The sequence below is a fragment of the Podarcis gaigeae genome, assembly GCF_964106915.1.
Source record: "Podarcis gaigeae genome assembly, chromosome: 7".
NCBI lineage: Eukaryota > Metazoa > Chordata > Lepidosauria > Squamata > Lacertidae > Podarcis > Podarcis gaigeae.
Genome location: NC_139683.1, coordinates 25,901,367 through 25,923,262, shown reverse-complemented (window position 1 = coordinate 25,923,262; position 21,896 = coordinate 25,901,367). Strand labels below are relative to the sequence as shown.

General features: G+C 43.6%; 1 protein-coding gene across 1 annotated transcript in view; it reads right to left on the bottom strand.

Moving 5' to 3' along the window:
• The window catches only part of CDH17 (cadherin 17), a 28,209-nt gene extending 14,766 nt beyond the window's left edge, over positions 1-13,443 (bottom strand). Inside the window, exons 1-8 of the mRNA XM_083747695.1 lie at positions 13,309-13,443; positions 11,369-11,454; positions 5,275-5,376; positions 5,042-5,179; positions 3,739-3,877; positions 2,226-2,384; positions 869-1,068; positions 356-490 (exon numbers count right to left, since the gene is read on the bottom strand). Of these exons, the coding sequence (XP_083603821.1) occupies positions 356-490; positions 869-1,068; positions 2,226-2,384; positions 3,739-3,877; positions 5,042-5,179; positions 5,275-5,376; positions 11,369-11,437 (942 nt within the window). The 5' untranslated portion in view covers positions 11,438-11,454; positions 13,309-13,443. The remainder of the gene's footprint in view (positions 1-355; positions 491-868; positions 1,069-2,225; positions 2,385-3,738; positions 3,878-5,041; positions 5,180-5,274; positions 5,377-11,368; positions 11,455-13,308) is intronic.
• Positions 13,444-21,896: the final 8,453 nt, after the last annotated feature.

Here is a 21,896-nt window from a genome sequence, read left to right as displayed (position 1 = left end):
CTCACATGTAAAGCATATGAATTCCCCAAAAGTATCCTGGGAACTGTAGTTTCCTTCACATAGCTACAATTCCTAGTGCCCATAACAAACTACAGTTTGTTCTTGGGGGGGGGGGAGTCATGTGCTTTAAATGTGTGGCATGGATCTGCCCAGAGGTTATTTGGAGTTGGAGTACAAAAATAGGTGCATGTCTACCAATTCTCCACCCCTGATTCAGTGTGCAGTCAATGCAAACAAAACAAAAAAAGAAACCAGATCAACATTGGGAGTAGCAATAGTGGCATGCCTACAATCATTTACTGTAGCTTCCTCCATCTTTAAAAGTATATTGACAGCCCTTTCCCCAAATACTTACTGCATCTTTTACTTCTCTGTCTAGTGGTTCAGTTACATAGACAGTCCCGTTCTGGGCAACCATAAATGGGAGTTTAGTGGGAGGCGTTTCCTTTTGCCGGATTTCATATTTTGCACCTGGATCATTCCACTGCACCTATCAGTGCAGAAGAGTAAAACAGCAGGTTTAAATCCTCCATATATCGATGCCTAGCAACTGCGGTCCTCAGTTGGGCACTGTTGAGAGTCCGACGTGCCCCAAAGGGGTGCTTAGCTTGTACTAAAAACTGGGCTTTTAGTGTTGCAACTCCAGCCCTTTGGAATCAAGACATGTGCCTAGTATCATGATAGCTAGGTGCCTATTGGAGACATTTTTGTTTAAAAAGGTTTTCCCTGAGATGTGACCCAGTCTTTAATTGTACGTCTGTGGTAATGGTTTTGTGGATGAATGGAGCACGTAAACATGGGAAATTGAAAATCAGACTTTGGATGGTAGATTTGATTCCTGGGCTTGTTGGCGATTGCCATATCTTACCTGAGTAATTCTCATGGGGTGGGGCTCTGTAGAATTTTCCTTGAGCTTTACTAGTGGAGGAGACTTCCAGAGGTTTTCCAACACGGTGACAATCACGTCAGCATCGCTGGGGAAGGAATTCTCTGACTGCCCTGCCATATCTTTTACTCTCACAGCAATGGTATAATTGATCCCATCTGCTGGATTTAAATACTTAGCTCCTGGAAATCAAACATAGAATAAATGAAACAATTATTGAACTGGCACCAACGTTCTCTTGACAAAAACCCTCTGCAAATGTAACTTTGCAAAGGTTGCAAATAATGACATGCATTTTTCACCCAGAGAAAATTTCCCCTCCCTTCACTTGGCAGCAGTGCTTTTTTTCTTTAAAAATATGTTTAGGGGTACTCTCATTTTCCTACTCATATTGAAATACTGCCCCTCAATGAAGCCAAACTTAGATTCACAAAATGTTTCGGAGTATGCGTACCCCTGCACCCCCCCCCCCAAAAGCACTGCTTGGCAGCCTTAACCATGACTTTCTTTTTGGCAGCTCACACAAATGTCATAATCACATTACTACTGTTGACAGGTACTGAACCCATTACTCCTGGGGAAAACACAAGTATTTTGTAGTTCTGGTTAACATGTACATCAACAGCAGTTATCATAACGTCTCCTTTAGATATCTTTCTCTAGCTCTCCCTTTGCTTTCTAGCAAAACCATGATACTCATTCCTTGAAAACCATGGTTCACCTGTCACTAAAAATTCACATGCCTCCCCCTCTTTTCTTCTCTCTAGAATGAATTCCTCCCTCATGTCCTTCATTGGTGTATACAGACTTTACAGTGGTACCTCGGTTTAAGAAGTGTCCTGTTTACGAACGATTGGGTTTATGAACTCCACAAAACCAGAAGTAGTGTCCCGGTTTGCAAACTTTACCTTGGTCTAAGAACGGAATTCAAATAGTGGAAGGGCACTGGGGGTGGGAGGCCTCATTAGGGAAACTGCGCCTCAGTTTTAGAATGGTTTCGGTTTAAGAACTGACTTCTGGAATGTCTGGGGGTATATGTCTTGTTCTGGCTTCTACCTTCATCTCAGAGAACAAAACAACTAACAAAAGTAGGATAGGATCTGATCTCACATTCACTAAAATATATAGGGTGTTTTGCTATTGGTTTGTACTAGGCATTCACTCAGAAATTCAAGGCACATTTGCAAAGCTGCTTCTTCCCCACAAATCTAAGTAGTTCAGAAATTTGGGGGGGGGGGTTGGATGTGACCATCTTATATTATTAACAATGGTTGGCCCAATTTTTCAAGTCAGACTGCTTAGTTGTTTGGAACTTGGTTCTACAAGTAGACTTGCCTACCAGCAGCAGTTGTGGAAATTGCTCCAGTGACATTGTTAATCTGGAAAAGCATCGTTTGATGAGGGTCTGGGAAATGTTTGCTAATGCTGTAGCTCAGTTGCGCATGAGGAGTGGTGGGATCATCACGATCAGTAGCAGTGACGTATGTGAAGGGCTTCCCTGTTTGGGTGTAAAAAGAAAAATAAAGACATATCAAAAGGACAAACAGAAGGTATCATTCTCCACTGAAGACGAACCACTGACAGTAATCCACACTTTCCTAGTTTAAAGGAACCGGGCAATGTTTTCAGAACAATAAACAGCAAAATTCCTGGTTTATAAAATAGAAAGATCAATAGGTCTTCTTGGCATTCTAGCACACTAGGTAAAAATATGATCGTGACCTTTCACATTGGGATTTTTAACTTTCTGGAGTTATTTATTTAGAATTTATTATTTTATTTTCACAGCTTGGAACAAGCATATCTAACAATAAATAAACATATACCACGAACAAAGACCAAAGTGGCTGATCATTTATTCTGTTAAGAGAATGACAACAGACAATCTGGTATCCACATACCAGACAGGCACAATAATAACTTGAGTCCTTAATCATGTAGATCTCTCCATAGGTTTCTGTGAGTTCAAAGTGGCTTTCTCATTTGGTCTTCATGGCACACAAAACAAATAAATGGTTGCCATGCCGCATAAAAAGATAAAGGGTTTGATTTACCTCTGGCTGATTTTACTTGACAAGCAAATTACAAAACAAAAAACAAAAAACCCCACACCTTTCTGGGCTTCATGACTACTGTGCATTTACCCTCTTATTTTATGTCATTTGAATCTCTATTTTGTCAGCTTTTGTCCCAGCCGCGGTACCCAGAGGGCAGAGAAATGTGGAAGTGGGATGGTTTGGCCAGACTCAACCATAGCCACTTGAAAAGAAGTGGGATAATATACTACTCAGCCCACAATGAGCACAGCTTTCCAGATGAGGTACCAAACACACAACTGAAACACATATGCACGCAAACTGGAGAGTCACGAGATCAGGGATCCCTTGCAATTGTATGCTTAGTGATGGTGCAAGTTGTACAGTGGTACCTCTGGATGGCAACGGGATCCATTCCAGAGCCCTGTTCACATCCAGAAGTGAACGTAAACTGCGTCCGCGCGCCTGCGTGTCCACGGGTCATGATTCGCCGCTTCTGCACATGACGTCATTTTGACCGTCGGTGCATGTGCGAGCGGCGAAACCCGAAAGTAACATGCTCTGTTACTTCCAGGTCGCTGCAGCGCTCAACCCAAACTTCAACTCGAGGTATGACTATACTTGGGAAGTGGATAACCTCTTCTGTAACGAAAGAGTGGCTTTGGTATTGTCTATGAAATTTTTAGCTCCTCTGCTTTCCCCCCTTTCTTCACCTCGGACACAGCTTAACAATCACAGTTTTAAGTTAATCTTAATGTCATATTTGTCAATCATTACAAGCCCCAAATAATGTCAAGTAAATGTTGAAATAAATACCTGGGCGGGAGTTTTGTCTCACCGCTGCAAAGTACTCTCTCTGCGAAAATTGTGGAGGGTTGTCATTGACATCGATAACATTTATTGTGATAGAATATGGGCCTTTCATTCTCTGCCCATTTTCATCCAGACCTTCCACCTAATTTGAGGCAGAAAGAAGAGATATCAAAACAAGGTCATTCAATAAGTATATCTAACAAGATTTAGGTACCACTTCATTGTAACAAAACCTTTAAGCAGTTTACAGTAAGTCACAAAGTTTTGTCGTTCCATGTTTGAGTTGAATTAGCTAGGATGGAACTGCATGTTAGGAGTGATATGGAAATACCATTGTGGTTTTCCCTCCTCTGCTTCATATCATCCTTCTCTTGATAATGATCATTCATTAGGCGATGAAAGCTCATTTGGTCCAGGATCCAGGACTGAACCTAAATTGGAATGGGTCCAAATAATCAGTATACCCAGTACTATTTTTTTAGAAAAAGAGGTGCCAGAACTCACCATGAACGTCTCCCTTGTTCTCTTATAATGGCAATGGTGCCAACCTGAAAGGTGCCGGAACAGAGTTCCTATGAGTTCCAGTTGGAAAAAAGCCCTGAGTATACCCTAAGAGTCCAATAACGCCTGCAGCTGAGTCATAGGAGCCAATTCCTAGGGCCGAGCAGTTCATAAGCATGCCAGTGCAAGTAGATAAATAGGTACCACTGTAGCAGGAAGGTAAACAGCGTTTCCGTGTGTTCTGGTTTCCGTCACGGTGTTCCGTTGCACCAGAAACAGTTTAGTCATGCTGGCCACATGACCCAGAAAGTTGTCTGTGGACAAACACTGGCTCCCTCAGCCTGAAAGCGATATGAGCACCACAATCCCATAGTTGCCTTTGATTGGACTTAACCATCCATGGGTCCTTTACCTTTTACCTTTACCTATTGGTTCTAAGGGAAAGGGCCATAGGGCAGTGGTACAGTTTCTGTCTTGCGTGCAAAGGCTCCTAGCATTTCCAGGTAGGAGTGGGAAAGAATTCTGGTCTGAAACCCTGGAGAGCCACTGCCAGCCAGTGCAGTCAGTACTGGGTAAGATGGACCAGTGATGTAACTTGGTGTCTAAGGCAGCTTCCCATGTCCCTATGGTCATTGTGATGGGTTAGTATTTTTTGAGATGGATGTTGCTTTTATGACTGGTTTTTATTCATTTTTATAGCTGTACTTAGTTATAGTGCACTTGGAAGCCAACTTGAGAGGGCTTTGACTGGGAGTATTTAAATAAAATATTAGAAAGAAACAAAAATGTCACATCTTTCTTTTACCTGTAGCTTGTAGACGTTTCTGGTTTCCCAGTCCAGAGACCCATTAACATACAGAGACCAATCTTTCGGGTAAATAGATATTTTGCCGTCTGTCACACCAGTCAGTCTCAGCTTGACAGTCGGAGGTTGCAATGTAAACTAGTACATGAGGAAAAGAAACAAATCAGAACTCCAGTTTCCCATTCTCAAATATCAAACAGTTTTGAAAGTGAAGACTTTAGACATCCGTTTACCCGATAGATATAGGTGATTCCTGTCCTTCCCTCTTGAACAGAAAAAGTCTTGTCCTCCAGGGGCCCACTTATATGTGGGTCATCTGTACCTTGGCAAATGACCTGCAGGAAAAATGAGAAAGGGTCCCAGATTATTAATATTGTCCATATTAATTAATAAAACTTTGGTCCTCCTACCAGGGTGATATAATTGTAATTTTCTGTCATTGTTGTAGCAGTGGTGACACTGCATTGGCTGAAAAAGGAAATTTCTCCTTACAACATTTGATAGATACTGTGTGATACAATAATATAGATGAATAGATAGATATTTAGCAGTAACATAGCTTCTAAGTTTTTATTTGTGAAATTTGCAGAAGTCTAAGCAATCCAGAGATGCCCACAAGAGAATTTGACTTTCAGATTTTAGAGTTCGAAAATAATCAGATATAGAATGTGAATTGGTTCATTCCTTTGCAGTTCCCCACTAGAAAATGTGAATGGTGAAAATGGAAGATTTAGCATACTGTGAGTATTTGCAAACTTATTCATGCTGCTTAGAACAATGAAGCCTGTGTAAGTAAAGATGCAATCCTACACATACTTGAAAGTTGGTCCCACTGAGCTCATGAAATGCAAGTAGCTACCTTCCGGAGCCAAACATGCATTTCGTAATAAATGCATAGTTCTTATATGCTGTTTCCACAATAGGGTCAGGGTATATTGCCTTTTGTCATAAATGCTAGGGTGACTACAGAGCATTCATGGGTGGGTGGAATGACTCAAGTTCAACAGTCCATTAAAGTGTTGCATGTGCACATGTTGTTCGAAGGTTGATTCCCCACCTAGTATCTTGCAAGAGCTCCTGTAGAGATAATAGATGCTGTAAAGCAAAGCTTTTTCCAACGCATATGCTCTATTGCCCTTCTAAACTAAAGGCACATGGGACATTTCTTTCAGACTTTCATTTGACTGATTTGACTGCGAAGGCTAAGGTGGTCTTTTTTGCCAAAGACAAACATTTGGCATGGAGTCCATTTTCTAGTGATCCCTCACCTCCCACCCCTTAATATATTTTGCTTGTACATAGAACAGCCCACAACTAACACTGTGTTCTGAGGGAATTTTTGTTCTAGTTCCATTTTTTTTTTCTTCAAAGAATGAATACTTGAAAAGGAGTATCATTCTCTGTCCTTTAATCAACTGTTTTACCTTTTCTTCTTTGCCTTTATCCTTCATTATAAATACATATACAATCATCTGTTCTACAAGTTCTTACAGCTGGGGAACCTTTGTTTTAATTTCAGAGCAATCCAAAGTTGGGTAGAGCAGAGTGGCAGATACACTGCTGCTTCTCAAGCTCTGCTAGTTCACACCTGCCAGAGCAGAAGGTGAGGCATTTCTCTCTCACTACACCAACTCAGGCTTATGTGCTCCTGCCTCCTATTCCCCTTCCATCTCACCATCTCAAGCTCCAGCTTCTTCCTTCACTTCCTGGTTTGGCCAAACCATAGTTTACTATGATGCCCAGTTCTGATAAACTAGAGATTGCTTCTAAACCAGAACTGGAACCAATGATCTGAAATGATTTTCAGATTCTGTCTTAGAGACAACCTGTTGGTTGCTTGATTGGCAGGACTAAGTTACAGAATCAGAACATGTGAGGAGAAACGGGAATATGCATGCCCTTGATGGCCAAGCCATGGTTTAGCAATTATGCATGAATGCCTCTCCATTTTAAATTGTGTGCGTGCTCCTATCCTAATTTAGGTTCTCTAGTTTATCTGTTCCACTAGTTTACATTGTGCCAAAGGCCCCAATGATGTTCATAGCATTTCCTTTCTTCGAAATGGGTGAAAGGAATACACTGAGCTCTGTATAATTAAACAAGATCTTTTATTGAGTGCAGTGTTTATAGAGGTCTGCTTTATAGGGAAATATGTCTGTTTGGAAAGAGCAAAGTCCAATTCTCTAACCGAAATCCAGGGTTCAAAGTTTAGTTCTTATATCAGTGTATAGATCCTTCCCTGTCAATTAGAAATGTTTTATGTGAGCTGTAAAATGTTGGGCTGCCTGGTGAATCATTATTTAATGAAACAGTGCGGAGGGGCACTTCCTTCTATTTCCTCGTTCCATTTACTGTTTGGCAACTGTTCCAACGCCTGCATAAAATGGCTGCAAGCAAAGGACAGTTTCAACCGTCAGTAAAATCCCTGGCAAGAAATATTAAAAATGCAGCATGATGATTCATAGGATCTCACGTCAGGTCAGAGGCAGCAGCCATAGTACAAAAATCCATGGTTCCATGTCTACAGCAGAAGAGAAAGCAGATACATTTGTTTCCTTTAGAATATGCAGGAAGCGTGGGCCATCCTTATTGTTTGTTTGGGAGGGGACTGACCATTACTGCCACTGTGGTCTAAACCACTGAGCCTCTTGGTCTTGCCGATCAGAAGGTCGGCGGTTCAAATCCCTGCAACAGGGTGAGCTCCCATTGCTCTGTCCCAGCTCCTGCCAACCTAGGAGTTCAAAAGCATGCCAGTGCAAGTAGATAAATAGGTACCACTGTGGCGGGAAGATAAATGGCTTTTCCGTGCACTCTGGTTTCCATCCAGTGGTGTCCCGTTGCGCCAGAAGCGGTTTAGTCATTCTGGCCACATGACCCAGAAAGCTGTCTGAGGACAAACATCAGCTGCCTTGGCCTGACAGTGAGATGAGCGCCACAACCCCATAGTCGCCTTTGACTGGACTTAACCGTCCAGGGGTCCTTTACCCTTTACCCTTTATATGGCCAGGGCAAGCTATACCATTAGAGATAGCTGCCTCAGGCGGCAGTGCTGGGTGGGCAGGTGTTGAAGGACAGAGCTGTGTGTGCCAAATGGCTTGTGTTGTGTGGTCTAAGGTAGCTTGCTGCTCCCTACTGCCAATGAGAATACTGTTACAGGATAGCTATTAAAGCAAGATACCACTGCCAGTCTGATTGGCTTCTGGACATGGATTTGGGAAGGTGCAAAATTGGGCCACTCCTGCCTACGGCTTGTCTGATTTGCAGAGGCAGCAGACAATCCAGATCACCTGCCTGGGGAAAAGTGTACCCCGAATCAGACACACAAAAGTCATGGGGACTTCAAGGAGATGAATATGTAGTTTGTGGGCATAATGTAGTGTGGGTCACTGATACTGGACTGTGCTGCATATGTCTGATGACAACAAACCAGTTAATTTGGTGCTGAAAAACCAATTAGGTTAAATCCAATCATGCCATATATCAAGACAGAGGTGTGAGGAAGTGTTGTTAGGTGCGTGTTCCACAATATCATTATGAAATATATCTGCTTTTTAAAATGTAAGTGGACATTTGGTTCTCAGAGACAAACAGGTATTGTGCTATTGACAAGTGGGATGTGCAACAAATTTTTGCAGAGTGGAGTATTGCTGTTTAACCAGCCACACCCTTCTCAAAAATACTCCATTCCATTCCCACTCGCTTCCCCAGCAATATGTCAGCATTCCATGGCCACTGAGTCTGCTTCAGTCTTCATGGGGCTATTTTGGGGGTTTTCTTCCCAAGGATTTTTGTACTTCTGCCAACCTCAGGGTTCCCATAAGCTTGGTGATATATTATTCCTCTCTGGCTACATAAGGATCCACATTCCCCTCTGAACTTTAGAAATAGAGGGAACAATTTAACTTAATTTGATATATATTTTAAATATTGTTTCCATAGATATCCCGCTCAAGGATGACAACATACAGCTCAATTGTAAGGCAGCTTCTGGGCAGAGGGTTTAGTTGAGTGTCAACATGCTAAAGTATTGCTTCTAATACCTCTATCCCAAAGGCACACTGATTTCTAGTTGTCCTAACAGACTGCAATCCTATGCAAAGTTAATTGGAAGTCCCATTAAATAGAGTGTGGGACGCAGGTGGCGCTGTGGGTTAAAGCCTCAGCGCCTAGGACTTGCCGATCGAAAGGTCGGCGGTTCGAATCCCTGCGGCGGGGTGCGCTCCTGCTGCTCGGTCCCAGCGCCTGCCAACCTAGCAGTTCGAAAGCACCTCCAGGTGCAGGTAGATAAATAGGGACCGCTTACCAGCGGGAAGGTAAACGGCGTTTCCGTGTGCGGCTCTGGCTCGCCAGAGCAGCGATGTCACGCTGGCCACGTGACCCGGAAGTGTCTCCGGACAGCGCTGGCCTCTTGAGTGAGATGGGCGCACAACCCCAGAGTCTGTCAAGACTGGCCCGTATGGGCAGGGGTACCTTTACCTTTACTTAAACATCTGAGTAAACATGTGTAGGTTTGCTTCCTGTGGTGTGTCAAAAGCTAATTAAATCAAGGGTAAATCTCATTTGCAAATGAGTGGGCTCCCTCCCTCAACTGAGTTTTTAAAAGCCAGTGCCAGTGTTTTCGGGGTGGGGTGTTAGGATTGCAGTTGGGAGTTAGGGTTGCACTGGAGATAGTAAGCAGCAGGATGGAGGGAGAGTCAATAAATAAGTCAATAAATGGCTGAGGTCTGCTTAAGTCCAAGGCTGCTGTGACTATGGGAGAAGCAAGAACATCTTGGAGCCTCAGTGCTGTCAGCACCTCCATCATGGGCTCAGGTTTGATACATGTGTAAACAGTGCTTTTTTCTTTAAAAAAATGTTTAGGGGGACTCTCATTTTCCTACTCATATTGAAATACTGCCCCTCAATGAGGCCAAACTTAGGTTCACAAAATGTTTAGGGGTATGTGTACCCCTGCGTCCCCTCAGAAAAAAGCACTGTGTGTAAATAAACCACATATCAAGAAGACACCACAGTCTCTGCTGTGCCTCATTGTCCGAAAGGAAACAGACCCTGGGTGAATGCAGTTGAAACTCCTGGAATCTCACACTGCTATGCAGATTTGGATGGCCTGTAACAATATGTTATTCTCAGAAGTATATGCATTTTTATTCACACGTTCCCCTAAAATACAAATCTTAAAACTTTTCTTCTTCTTCTTGGGGAACTGCATTACAAATTCCAGAGGATGGCTGTCTTTTGGTTTGTGTTCTGTTTCAGGTAGTGAAAATTAGGTTGGTTTGTCTAAAAATGTAAAGTGAAACAAATTTCTCCCCCATCCCTAGGTGGGACTCAAGAAGCACATCCCAATTTTTTCTCTCCAAAAATTTAAAATGAAAGGTTTACAAATGGGTGATGCATTGCTCTGCTGTGTAGTCTTAATGTTGTTTACTGCTTTCTCCTGTGCTAGTATTGTATACCGTATTTTTTGCTCTATAAGACTCACTTTTTCCCTCCTAAAAAGTAAGGGGAAATGTGTGTGAGTCTTATGGAGCGAATGCAGGCTGCGCAGCTATCACAGAAGCCAGAATATTTTTTTTTTCTTGTTTTCCTCCTCCAAAAACTAGGTGTGTCTTATGGTCTGGTGCGTCTTATAGAGCGAAAAATACGGTAGTTAGGAACTGAACGGCTTCCAAATTTTCTTCTTGAACTTTAATTTTAAAAATGAAAGTATTTTTTTAAAAAAAAAGTTTCCCAAAATTGTGCAGGTGTGGGAATGGCATCACTTATTGCTAGGAATGGGGAAGATATTTGACTCCTTAATTCTCACTTCCTAAAGCAATGAACAAACCAGACAGCAATTATCTTTCAAAACTCACACTTCTCTAAATTTTGCGATGCAGTTCAGTTGTACAAAAATGTGTCTTTTAGGGGAAATACACATATTCATGAAAATTACAAAAAACGCATTGCATATGGAGAAATTGCTTGCGAAGATGTATATATTGCCCAAAGAAAGCATACAAAAACTTTACATTAGGAGAAAGTCACTCTATAATGCTGATAAATTTTCACAAGCGATTTCTCCACATTCATTAACTCAAACAAGAGACGATCCCTGTCTCCTATCTATCTGTTAACTGCTGTGGGAAAAGGACATTGATTTTCCTGGCATGATCCTATGGATTAGCGCAAATTAGAAAATGTATAAATAAATAAATTAACAAACAAAGCACACAACAAAAGACTCTTCCCATTGTGATCTCTGGACCTGCCATGGCTTATGGCCAGAATAATCTGTTTCTTCTCAAATAGTTATTTAGAGAGTTCCTATGGTGTTTCTTGACTTACCAGATGAAGTATGAGGAGACACCTAAAGTGATGTGGATATATTTTAAGCATCTTGGTGAGAACTTCCATTCCAATTATTCCAATTCCTATAAAACATTCACAGAAAAGATCTCGAGTAGCTGTTATGAGCAGGTTTAACTGTTCAGGCAAGCAAGTAACTCCATTCAACTGTACTACCAGTGGAAGGGGCTAATGGAGCGCTGGCCCACCAACCTCAGTTTCCCCTCAGCCAGCCCCACGTGCCTGTTTTGTTCCTTACAACCAATTCAGGGGCTGCCACTGCCTGTCAGCTTTCTCCTTAGTGTTGCCCCTGGTAGAACTCTGCAGGGAGGAGGACAGGAATAAAACCAGCCCCTCTGGCGCCATCTACTGTTGGCCTCCCTGCCTGTCACAATGGGCAGCAGCCACCACTGCGAGCCACCATGGGGCCTCCCCAGAGAGAAAAACCCTTTCCCACGAGGATATGATTCCCCTTTGTTCATTGGGAGGTAGTAGGTATCAGATTTTCTTTTTAGATAAAAGGAAAACTCAGACAAAGCAAATCACCAGTTAAGCAAGGGGAGTTGGCAGGAAGGTAGGACAAGCACAGTTTGCAACAAGTCCCTTCTTCTACCCCACATCAAGTAGATGGGTTGGATCCAAAGGTTCCCCTCTTCAGTGAGAAGGAGGCTTCCTCCACCCGAGGAAGCTCTTTGCACCGGAGGAAAAGAACCTTTGGACCTAAAAACAATATCCTGTCTTAACTGCCCTATAATGTAAGGGAGTGAGGTTTCTCTTGGTTCTTTATAACCAAAGAAGGATAGAAAATAGACTCCAAGAGGGACGAATCAAGGCACAAACTAAGGAACTCTTTCCCCCAGAAACAGTGAGGGCTTTCAAAGAGCAGGGAACCAAGGGAACACCCAGCAGGGATGCTATTGAGAGTGCAATAATAGGGGCTCACTACTGTTATCATACAGTCCACCGTCTGCACCCTTCCTCTAGGGAAGATGCTTAGGGCAAGCTCCCCTTTTCTCTCTCTAGTTCCCTCCAGTTCTGCCTGCAGAAATATGAAATATAGATTGTGTCACCTGACATGGACAGGGACATAAGAGCATAAGAAAAGCCCTGGTGGATAAGGGCAAAGGCCCATTTCATCCTGGTTCTCACAGTGTCCAGCCAAAGGAAGGCTGGAAGCAGGACCTGGGTGCAAGAGTGCTCTCCTCACTTGTGATTCCCAGCTAAAGTGGTACCTCGGGTTACATACACTTCAGGTTACAGATTCCGCTAACCCAGAAATAGTACCTCGGGTTAAGAACTTTGCTTCAGGATGAGAACAGAAATCATGCTCCGACAGCACGGCAGCAGCAGGAGGCCCCATTAGCTAAAGTGGTGCTTCAGGTTAAGAACAGTTTCAGGTTAAGAACAGACCTCCGGAACGAATTAAGTACTTAACCTGAGGTACTATTTCTGGGTTAGCGGAAAAAAAATTCCTTCCAGTAGCACCTTAAAGACCAACTAAGTTAGTTCTTGGTATGAGCTTTCGTGTGCATGCACACTTCTTCAGATACACACTGTGCATGCACACGAAAGCTCATACCAAGAACTAACTTAGTTGGTCTTTAAGGTGCTACTGGAAGGAATTTTTTTTGACTATGGCAGACCAACACAGCTACCTATCTGTAACTGGGTTAGCGGAGTCAGAGAAACACTGCCGCCAGCAGTGCAGGTATAAGAACATACCCATTGTGGCTAATAGCCACTGGTAGCCTCGTCCTCCACAAAAGAACTTTTGGATTTTGTAACAAACAAAAGAAACTCCTAACAGAGACTGGCTCTTAACAGCAAACAGCCCTCACAAGCAGCAGGGAAGCAAATTCTCACTGACAAGAACGATCAAAAGAATCTCGTACGGTATGAAAACCTCCCCAACAAATCTTGTTTAAAAGATCACCTCTTACCTGGTGCACAAAAACCTCGATCAGTTCTGAAGGGTATTTCCACACCTGCCCAAGATGGTGGTGCCTGCCTGTGTCTCTCAGAACCCTTGGCAGTTTCTAAGCCTCTCCGCAGGGTTTTGATCAAACATTAACTTCCTTCATTGACAAGTCCCGATCTTAAACGGAAAGGTGTGGCTTGAAATGGCAACCATGGTAAATAAAATGCAAAGGAGCAGTTTGGAGCAGAGCAAATCCCTCTTTCACACACTCAAACACACCTCCAAGTCACGTATCTTTCACCCCCTGAACTTTCATGTGACTTTCTTAGTTTTTATTGACTGAATCGTAGAACTGGTTGAAAAACATACTGAGAATGAGGTTGCTTCAATACATGTAATATTTGAGCAACAATTATCAAGAATGTAAAGAAAAGATAACCCTTCACAGTCCACAGTTACAATCATTATTTTGGTTATAATGGCTATCAGCCAAGCTCAAAAAAATCAGGAATTGGTGTACCATCATAACCTATCTATGATGCTAATCAGTTAATCAGTCACATCCAAACGATAACGATAACGATTGTCATTGTCCCATGCGGAACAATGAAATTGAAAAACTACATAAAACTACATAAAAACTACATAAAACTACCACAAAACTACATAAAACTACATAAAAACTACATAAAACATTTAAAAACCCTTAAAAACTCTAAAACCCCATTTTAAAATACACTATATTATAGAGACCCCTTATGCTGCGTTTAAAACCAGAATTGCATTTGCATAGAAACTGTTTCTCAGGCAGCTAGTCCTGACCTTTATAACCCTATACCTTCTTCCAGAAGGCAGAAGCTGAAAGAGATCATTTCCGGGGTGCGTATTATCCTGTGCTATCTCTGCCGCTTTCTTATGGCACCTGGCAGCATAGATTTGATCTAAGGTGGGGAGAGTGCACCCAATTATTCTCTCTGCAGTCTTTACAACTCTGAATAGCATTGTTTTTTCCCTGGCCGTGCAGCTCCCAAACCACACACACAGACCATATGTTAGTACGCTCTCCACAGTGCAATGGTAAAATCCCATCAACAGGTCCTTTGAGAGATTGTTTTTCCGGAGGATTCTCAGAAAATATAACCTCTCCTGTGCTCTCTTCACCAGGTCTTTGCTGTTCTCTGCCCAGGTTAGGTCCATAAACCATACAGTTAAAGAACTATTATATGAAATGTTCTAGGGTTTCTCCTGACTCCTCAGAGGTGATGGGGTGGGGGCACACAGGGGGAGGAGAAAGGGGTAAAAGCCCTGTTGTGCTGACTCCTGCTAGCATATCTATTTTGTTGAATCCGGTCCAATAGGTCTACTCTTGAGTAAAACTTAGCTGAGTACCATCCCACTCATTCAAAGCACTATTATACTCCTTTTAATAGTCATGGTTCCCTCCCCAAAGAATCCTGGGAACTTAATTTGTTGAGGGCAATGAAGCTTCAGTTCTCAGAATTCCCTGGGAAGAGGGATTGATTGACAAAACACTCTAGGAATTGTAGCTCTGTGAAGCGAAAAGGGGTCTCCTAACAACTATCAGTGCCCTTAACAAATTGCACTTCTCAGGATTTTGGACCACCAGCCAAAGTTGATGGAAGGCACTCTGTACAATGAAGGGTACCTGAGCCTCAAGCAACTTCCAAGCTATGTACCCGCTCCTTCAGAGGGAGTATAACCCCATCATGAGCAGGCAACCTCTCATCCATCTGTTCTAGGGAACCACCCACTAACAGTACCTCAGTTTTATCTGGATTTAGCTTCAGTTGGTTGGCTGTCATCCAGTCCATTACCCAGGAAAGACAACAGTCCAGCACACCCACTGCCTCACCTGCAGATGTAAAGGAGAAGTAGGGCTTGACAGCGTACTCCAGACCTCTGTATAACCCCACTTAGTAGTTTCTTGTAGATGTTAAACAGCATAGAGGATAAAATCAAACTCTGAGGAACCTCCACAGAGCCGAAAAAGACTCCCCAAGCATCAGCTTCTGGAAACATCCACCCAAGTAGGACTGGAACCACCAAAAGCGGTGCCATCCACCCCCAACCTAGACAGCCACTCCATAAGTATACCATGGTTGATGGCATCAAATGAGAGGTTGAGAAGAATTAACAGGGACACATTTCTTTTGTCTCTCTCCTGACAGAGGTCATCATACAGGGTGACCAAAGCAATTTCTGTGCCCAAACCGGGTGTAAACGCTGATTGAAATGGAACTAGAAAATTAGTTTCCTTGAGGAACACCTGGATCTGGTTTGCAATCACCCGCTCAAGAACCTTGCCCAAGAAGGAGAGATTAGCAGCTGGTCGGAAGTTACAAGCAGGAAGGGATCACCCCCTCTCACAAGGAAGCATTAATCACCTCCCTGGCCCAGCCAACTGTCCCCTCCCTCCTAGTTTTTATTAGCCAAGTTGGGCAAGGGTCCAGAGCACACGTTGCCGCCTTAACTGATCAAAGCACCTTGTCTGCATCATTGTCCCTTACTAACTGAAACTCATCCAACACAACAGGACTAAATAGTGCTCTGGACACCCCTTGAGACTTATCTGCTACTACAGTGGAGTCAAGATCCTAGTGGATATAAGCAGTTTTGTCCTCGAAATGCTTTGCAAACAAGTCATAGCAAGCTACCGTCGGTTCTACCAAATCCTTCAGGCCAGATTGAAAGAAGAGGCCCTGCGCTACCCAGAAAAGTTCTCCAATGGTTGCAATGGTGACAACAAAGTACAGTGGTACCTCAGGTTACATACACTTCAGGTTACAGACTCTGCTAACCCTGAAACAGTGCTTCAGGTTAAGAACTTTGCTTCAGGATAAGAACAGAAATCGCGCGTCGGCAGCAGCAGGAGGCCCCATTAGCTAAAGTGGTACCTCAGGTTAAGAAGAGTTTCAGGTTAAGAACGGACCTCCAGAACGAATTAAGTACTTAACCCGAGGTACAACTGTATGCCTTCTTTGCTGCCTTCACTGCCACTAGGTAGGCTCAGTCATGAGCTCTCACCAGTGTTTGATTGCATTCGACCGAATCTTTTCTCCACTCGCATTCCAGCTGTCTCCCAGCTTGTTTCATTGCCCTAGGCTCCTTTCCCCTCTTACCCTCTTAGATGTTCTGCTTTCTGTTCCACTGTTCAGACGCACGACAGTCTGAGCCTTGGAAAGCTTTGTATGCTTTTTAAGGCTCTGGTCGGCAGCTTGCGTGCTGAACTGAGCTCACACATAGAACTGAAAGAGGATGTGGGAAGGACCAATGCTCTTCCTCTGGCCTTTTACATGCATTTCAGGGCTCAGGTCAGCAGCTCAGGTTCCAATCATTGTATAAGAATGAATGCAGCTTGCAATTTTTTCTTTGGCTGGAATACACCCCTTTACACATTGCTGAGAAGCCCATAAGAAATATGTCCTCTAACATCATTCCCTTAGCACAGATACATTCCCTTTGGATCAGTGGAGGTGAGAGTTTTGGTGTGCAAATGGAGCTCTCTCACTTGAAAACCCTATTCATTTCATTCATTCATTCATTCATTTCAATGGACAAAACAGAGTTGAGTTAAAATTAGGGATGTACACAGCCCACCCAATCTGATTTGAGGCATGATCTAGTGCTTCAGAGCAAACCTGATCCTTCTCAGGATGATCTGGGACCAAACCAACCCAGATCTAGGCCCATAACTGAACTGGGGGCCTTGCACAGTATTTAATTGTGCTTTCAAACCTTAATTAAACATGCCGTGGAGGGAGACAGGAATGCATGCAGGCCAGCTTCCTTCCTGCATCTCCTCCCCACCCTCAGTTCTCATCACTTGAGTGTCTCCCTTCTTTGCCAGCCCTAGACTGCCACAGATGGACCCGAACTGAGCCCAGTTGATCTGGGGTTACCTCAGCCCACTCCAGCCAAACCTCGGGCTGAGCTGAATTGGCCCGATTTAGTTTTGGAGCTGGGATTCAGCTGGAACCAACAAACAGCCCTAGTACGCTACACATGGCTTCGTCTTCCCAAATCTGCTCCCTCTGTTAATGGTACAGCTTATATTTGCAAGGCTTCCATGTGTGCAGCAGAATGGATCCAAACAACTGGGTCCTATCACGGCCAGCCCTACCATCAGACACCTTGTCTTTCCTACAGCAAAAAAAATTAAGTTATTATTGTTCTGTGTTTACTGTGTGGAAGGTTGGAATATCTTTTTGCTTCAGGCACCAGAATAACTTGACTGGCTTTCTGAGGTAATATATACCAGCAATGGGGAACCCCTGCCACACCCCTGCCACAGACACACCCCTTGCCAGTCTGCCTTGCACCCTCTTTGCCTGGTTGCTGGAATATATCTTTGCTTCTCACTTCCTAGATGGAGGTAGAGAAGTGTTGGTTTGTGTGTGGAAATTAAGCTGCTGCACAAAGGGGAAAAAATCACATTTACCGCTCTGTCTACTTTTGCCTCAGGCACCACATACCACTGCCATCTGGCCCCCAGAAAGGAATATGGGACCAACCCAACCCCTGAAACAGCTCCCACCCCCGCTCTACAACTTGAACTGTGAGGGAATGGTTTGCTGCTCCACTTCAGGCTGTAATATGTCTTAGGCTGGCCTTGTATGAAGTTTCTCTCTCTCTGTGTGTGTGTGTGTGTGTGTGTGTGTGTGTGTGTGTGTGTCCCCACCGCCCAGGACGTACATGTGACTGAGGCAGGATGGGGGTAAGATCAAAGTGTCTCAAAAATATTTCAAAGTCCAGAAGCGACTGAAGTAGCTCTTAATGGAAGTAATTCAGCAGCAAAATGTCTCTCTCTGGCAGTTTCTTTGAGTGCAAATGATGAAAAGGAACCCAAGCCTTAAGATGTTTAATGCTTGAGTCAGTTTTTCCATATACTGTACAGCTTTCCTCCCTGCTTATAATTTCCTCCACCTACCCATTTCTTGAATATTGACGTCCCTTTCCCTCGTATTCTTGCCTCATCTGATATTCCATTATCCGCTAATTTCATTCATTAAGGCTCCTAGGATGACATCACAGCTGAGCCACCCTTTTACACAGAGCTTAAAAGATCTCCAAAACAGCAGCTTCTTTCTCCAAAATAAAAACCCAAAACAAAACAAAAATTTATTCATGTTCTTTCAGAACTATCTTGTAAAACTTACAAAGACAGCTTACAAAATTTGTTGATAGGGCAGGATCCTGGTGCTGCAAGAGCAGACTTGCACTACTGCAATGGAGCTTTCACTTTTCTTCCTCCACCAGAGGTGGGTTTATTGGGAGAAATTTACACTAAAACGCCAGTGAATTTTCATGAAGGATTTTTCTGTTTAAAATAATAATAATCACAAATTGATGCAGAAATGTGATGAACTGAATTTAAGACTGGGGAAATGAGAAATTGACAGAGCTGAAATAGCATAATTTTATCGCTCATGTTGACTCTAACTTGCCCTTTTTTTCTAAACGAAAAAGTCCCCAATGCTGCAATGTTTCTTCCTAAGGGAGTCACCCCCCCCACCCCTTGATTATTTTGGTTGCCCTTTTCCAACTGTACAATATCCTTTCTGAGGTAAGGTGACCAGAAATATAAATGTGATCACACACTGGGTTTGTTTCCAATAGTATTTGGATGCTTCGTATTCTGTAATATGGGCTTATAACTCTATTTATACCCAAGGCAGATCCTAATCCTGTCCTTTATCCTCTGCTCCTCAGCACCCAAACCAGCTACCCTTCTGCTTCTCCCTCCCAAACTCACCTGCCTCTTTCCTTCACACACTCCTGTCCTAACTCCACATCCAGCCCATCATTGCACGACCCCAACATCCCATCCCTCTCTCCCTTTCCCCCTTGCACTCACACCTTAGCTTACAGCTAGCAAACATCTCTCTACAAAACATTTACCGCATATCGCTTTTACAAGTCAGTTACACCACAGTCTCCAACTCTCTGCCTAACCAGCACCACAGGGTTGTTGTAAGAATAATATGAAAGGTTTGAGTGCCAGGTATGTCACCTTGAGCTCCTTGAAGGAAATGGGTGGGGTTTCAATGTATTCATTAATTAATTGTGTTTGGGTGTAAAATGTACTTTGGCTCTCGGTTTGAACTATTTTAACCTGTAAGAGAACAATTCAGCAGGGAGTGGGGAAACAAGTCGAATCTTGCAGAACTCCATGCCTTTTTCCCTTTTATACCTTGCTTGTAAGAGTTCGTGTTTTGAAATTCTGGGGTTGGATGCCAGTTGGCCCATCCTAAGGTAAACGTGGGAGGTGGCAAACGAGGCACTGAATTACTGAAAACCCCGGTTCATTCCAAAGTCATGTAGCAGCCAACCCACACACTGTATATAAAAGTCTATCCCAGTTGTTTAGATAGTGAGTGAGTCAGCAAAGGGCTAAGAGCCACCAGTCATAGGGAGTGTTTGGAGTCTCATACTTCGCTTTTCACTCAGTGGGTTACTGCCTCAGCCTGGACAGCCTATTGTGAGTATAACTGTCCATTTGGCATTTTCTGCACGTATGCTAAGTGCAGGATGCTTGCAGGCATCCCCCTCCCAGTATCTGTGCTGGAAAGACAAATATGGCTCGGGCAGGCCAATAGCTCAGTGATAGCACCCATTTTTTTTAAGCAAGAGGTTCCCGGCTCCTCCAGGTAGGACCAGAAAATATCCCTGCATGGAACCTTGGAGAGCCACTGAATTAGTATGAGCCCAAAGGCAGGCTTCCAATGTTCTTGGAGACAACTGCTTTGCTATTCAATGTAAACCAGTGTAAACTCATGCACGTTGGGGGAAAACAAAAAAAGATTTTCACAAAATATGTTAATGGTGACTGAACTGGTGGTGACTGACCAGGAATGAGACCTTGTGGTCATAGCTCAATGAAGATGTCGACCCATTGTGTGGTGGCTGTGAAAGTGGTAAATTCCATGTGAGGGATCATCAGTAAAGGAATCAAAAATGAAACTGCCAATATAATGAAATCACAGAATCACAGAGTTGGAAGGGGCCCTGAGGATCATCTAGTCCAACCCCCTGCAATGCAGGAATATGCAGCTGTCCCATACAGGGATCGAACCGGCAACCTTGACGTTATCAGCACTCTTACAAGCAAGTTATACTGCCGTTATGCAAATAAATGAAAAAGGCATGGGTTCTGCAAGATTACAAATCTATAGTACGGCTGCATTTGGAATACTGTACAGTGTATGGTTCTGGTTGTCACATCTGAGAAAGAATATTCTCTTCTCTGTTCCTGAAGTAGAGAAACGCACATGGCCTATCTTCCCTAAGGTATGAAGATAGCATGAGGAGAGGGCAAGTTCTTTATGAAAGCCATGATGCTGGCAGGGCAAACAAAGGTGTGTGTATTTATCCATATCCAGTTCTGTATGTTTGCTTATGACCTGATTTGCGCCATCAGGGCCAAACTAGACATTATTTTATTTTGTTTATTAAAGGTATAGCTGGCTCTTCCTCCTAAAGGTGTGCAGGGCAGAAAACACGCAAGCGAACAAACAGTTAAAAGATCTTCAAAGCAATTCCAATACAGCTGCAGGTTGGGAAAGATCTTTACCTTAAAAGGCTTGTAGGAAGAGGGAGGAATTCCGTAAGGGCCAAAAAAGAGTGGCTCCTGTCTAATCTTCAGTCGGAGGGCATTCCAAGGGGTGGGTGCCACAACACTAAAGGCACAATTCCTTTACTGAATGGAATGAAACTCCTGATGCAATAGTATCTTCAAGAGGTCCTCACCTACAGAGCACAGCAATCAGTTTGGTATTTAAGTGGGTGATGAGCACCTTAACCTGTGGTTTTATTTTATTACAGACATAGGTGTCAGGATGCTGTCAGCGACTCCCGGCTAGTTGCCCAGGAAAGAATAAAGTCAAGGAAAAGTTTATTACAGTCCTTTTTTATTTCAAACTTTACAGAGAGAGGCTATATAACCCAGCCTCTTGGATAATGGTGTTGTCCCAAGTGCAGCTCCACCCCTCCCACTTCCTCAATCCTCATCATCATCACCTCCTCCTCTATGGGTGCCACTAAGTTCTCTCTGTCTTGGAGCTCTTGGCTCTCCTACTTTTAAGGCTCGCCGGGTTCTGGGAGGCGGTGGGTCTGGAATGCTTTCTAATGACAATGTGTCAGCCAGCTGCTGCTCCAGCTCTGCCTGCTCCTTCTCTCCCATTATATCCCAACTTTCCCCCTCAACTGCCTCTGAGCTGTGACCTCCCACAAACCCCTGTTGTAAATCTATACTGTCTTCCCCTTCCTCCTCCCTGGAAGGGTCAGGATGGGGAGGTGGTCTCCACCACTCATCCTCCTCTGCCCAGCCCTTGACAATAAGGGGCAGAGTTCGAGTGGGTGGGACTGCAGTGTATGGGGCAGGGAGTGTTTACTACATCCCAGTGGCGACTTTGACAACAAATGCTCCCTCCCTCACAACTATAAGGCTTAGGGGGGGGGGGAAAGCTCCCATTGGTGCTAATAGGAGCTTTCTCGCCCAAACCATACCCTCCAACATCTTGAAGCCAAAACCCAGGACACCATATTGCCAGATGCCATCTTCGCAAGAGCACAGTGGCCATTTCAGTTGCT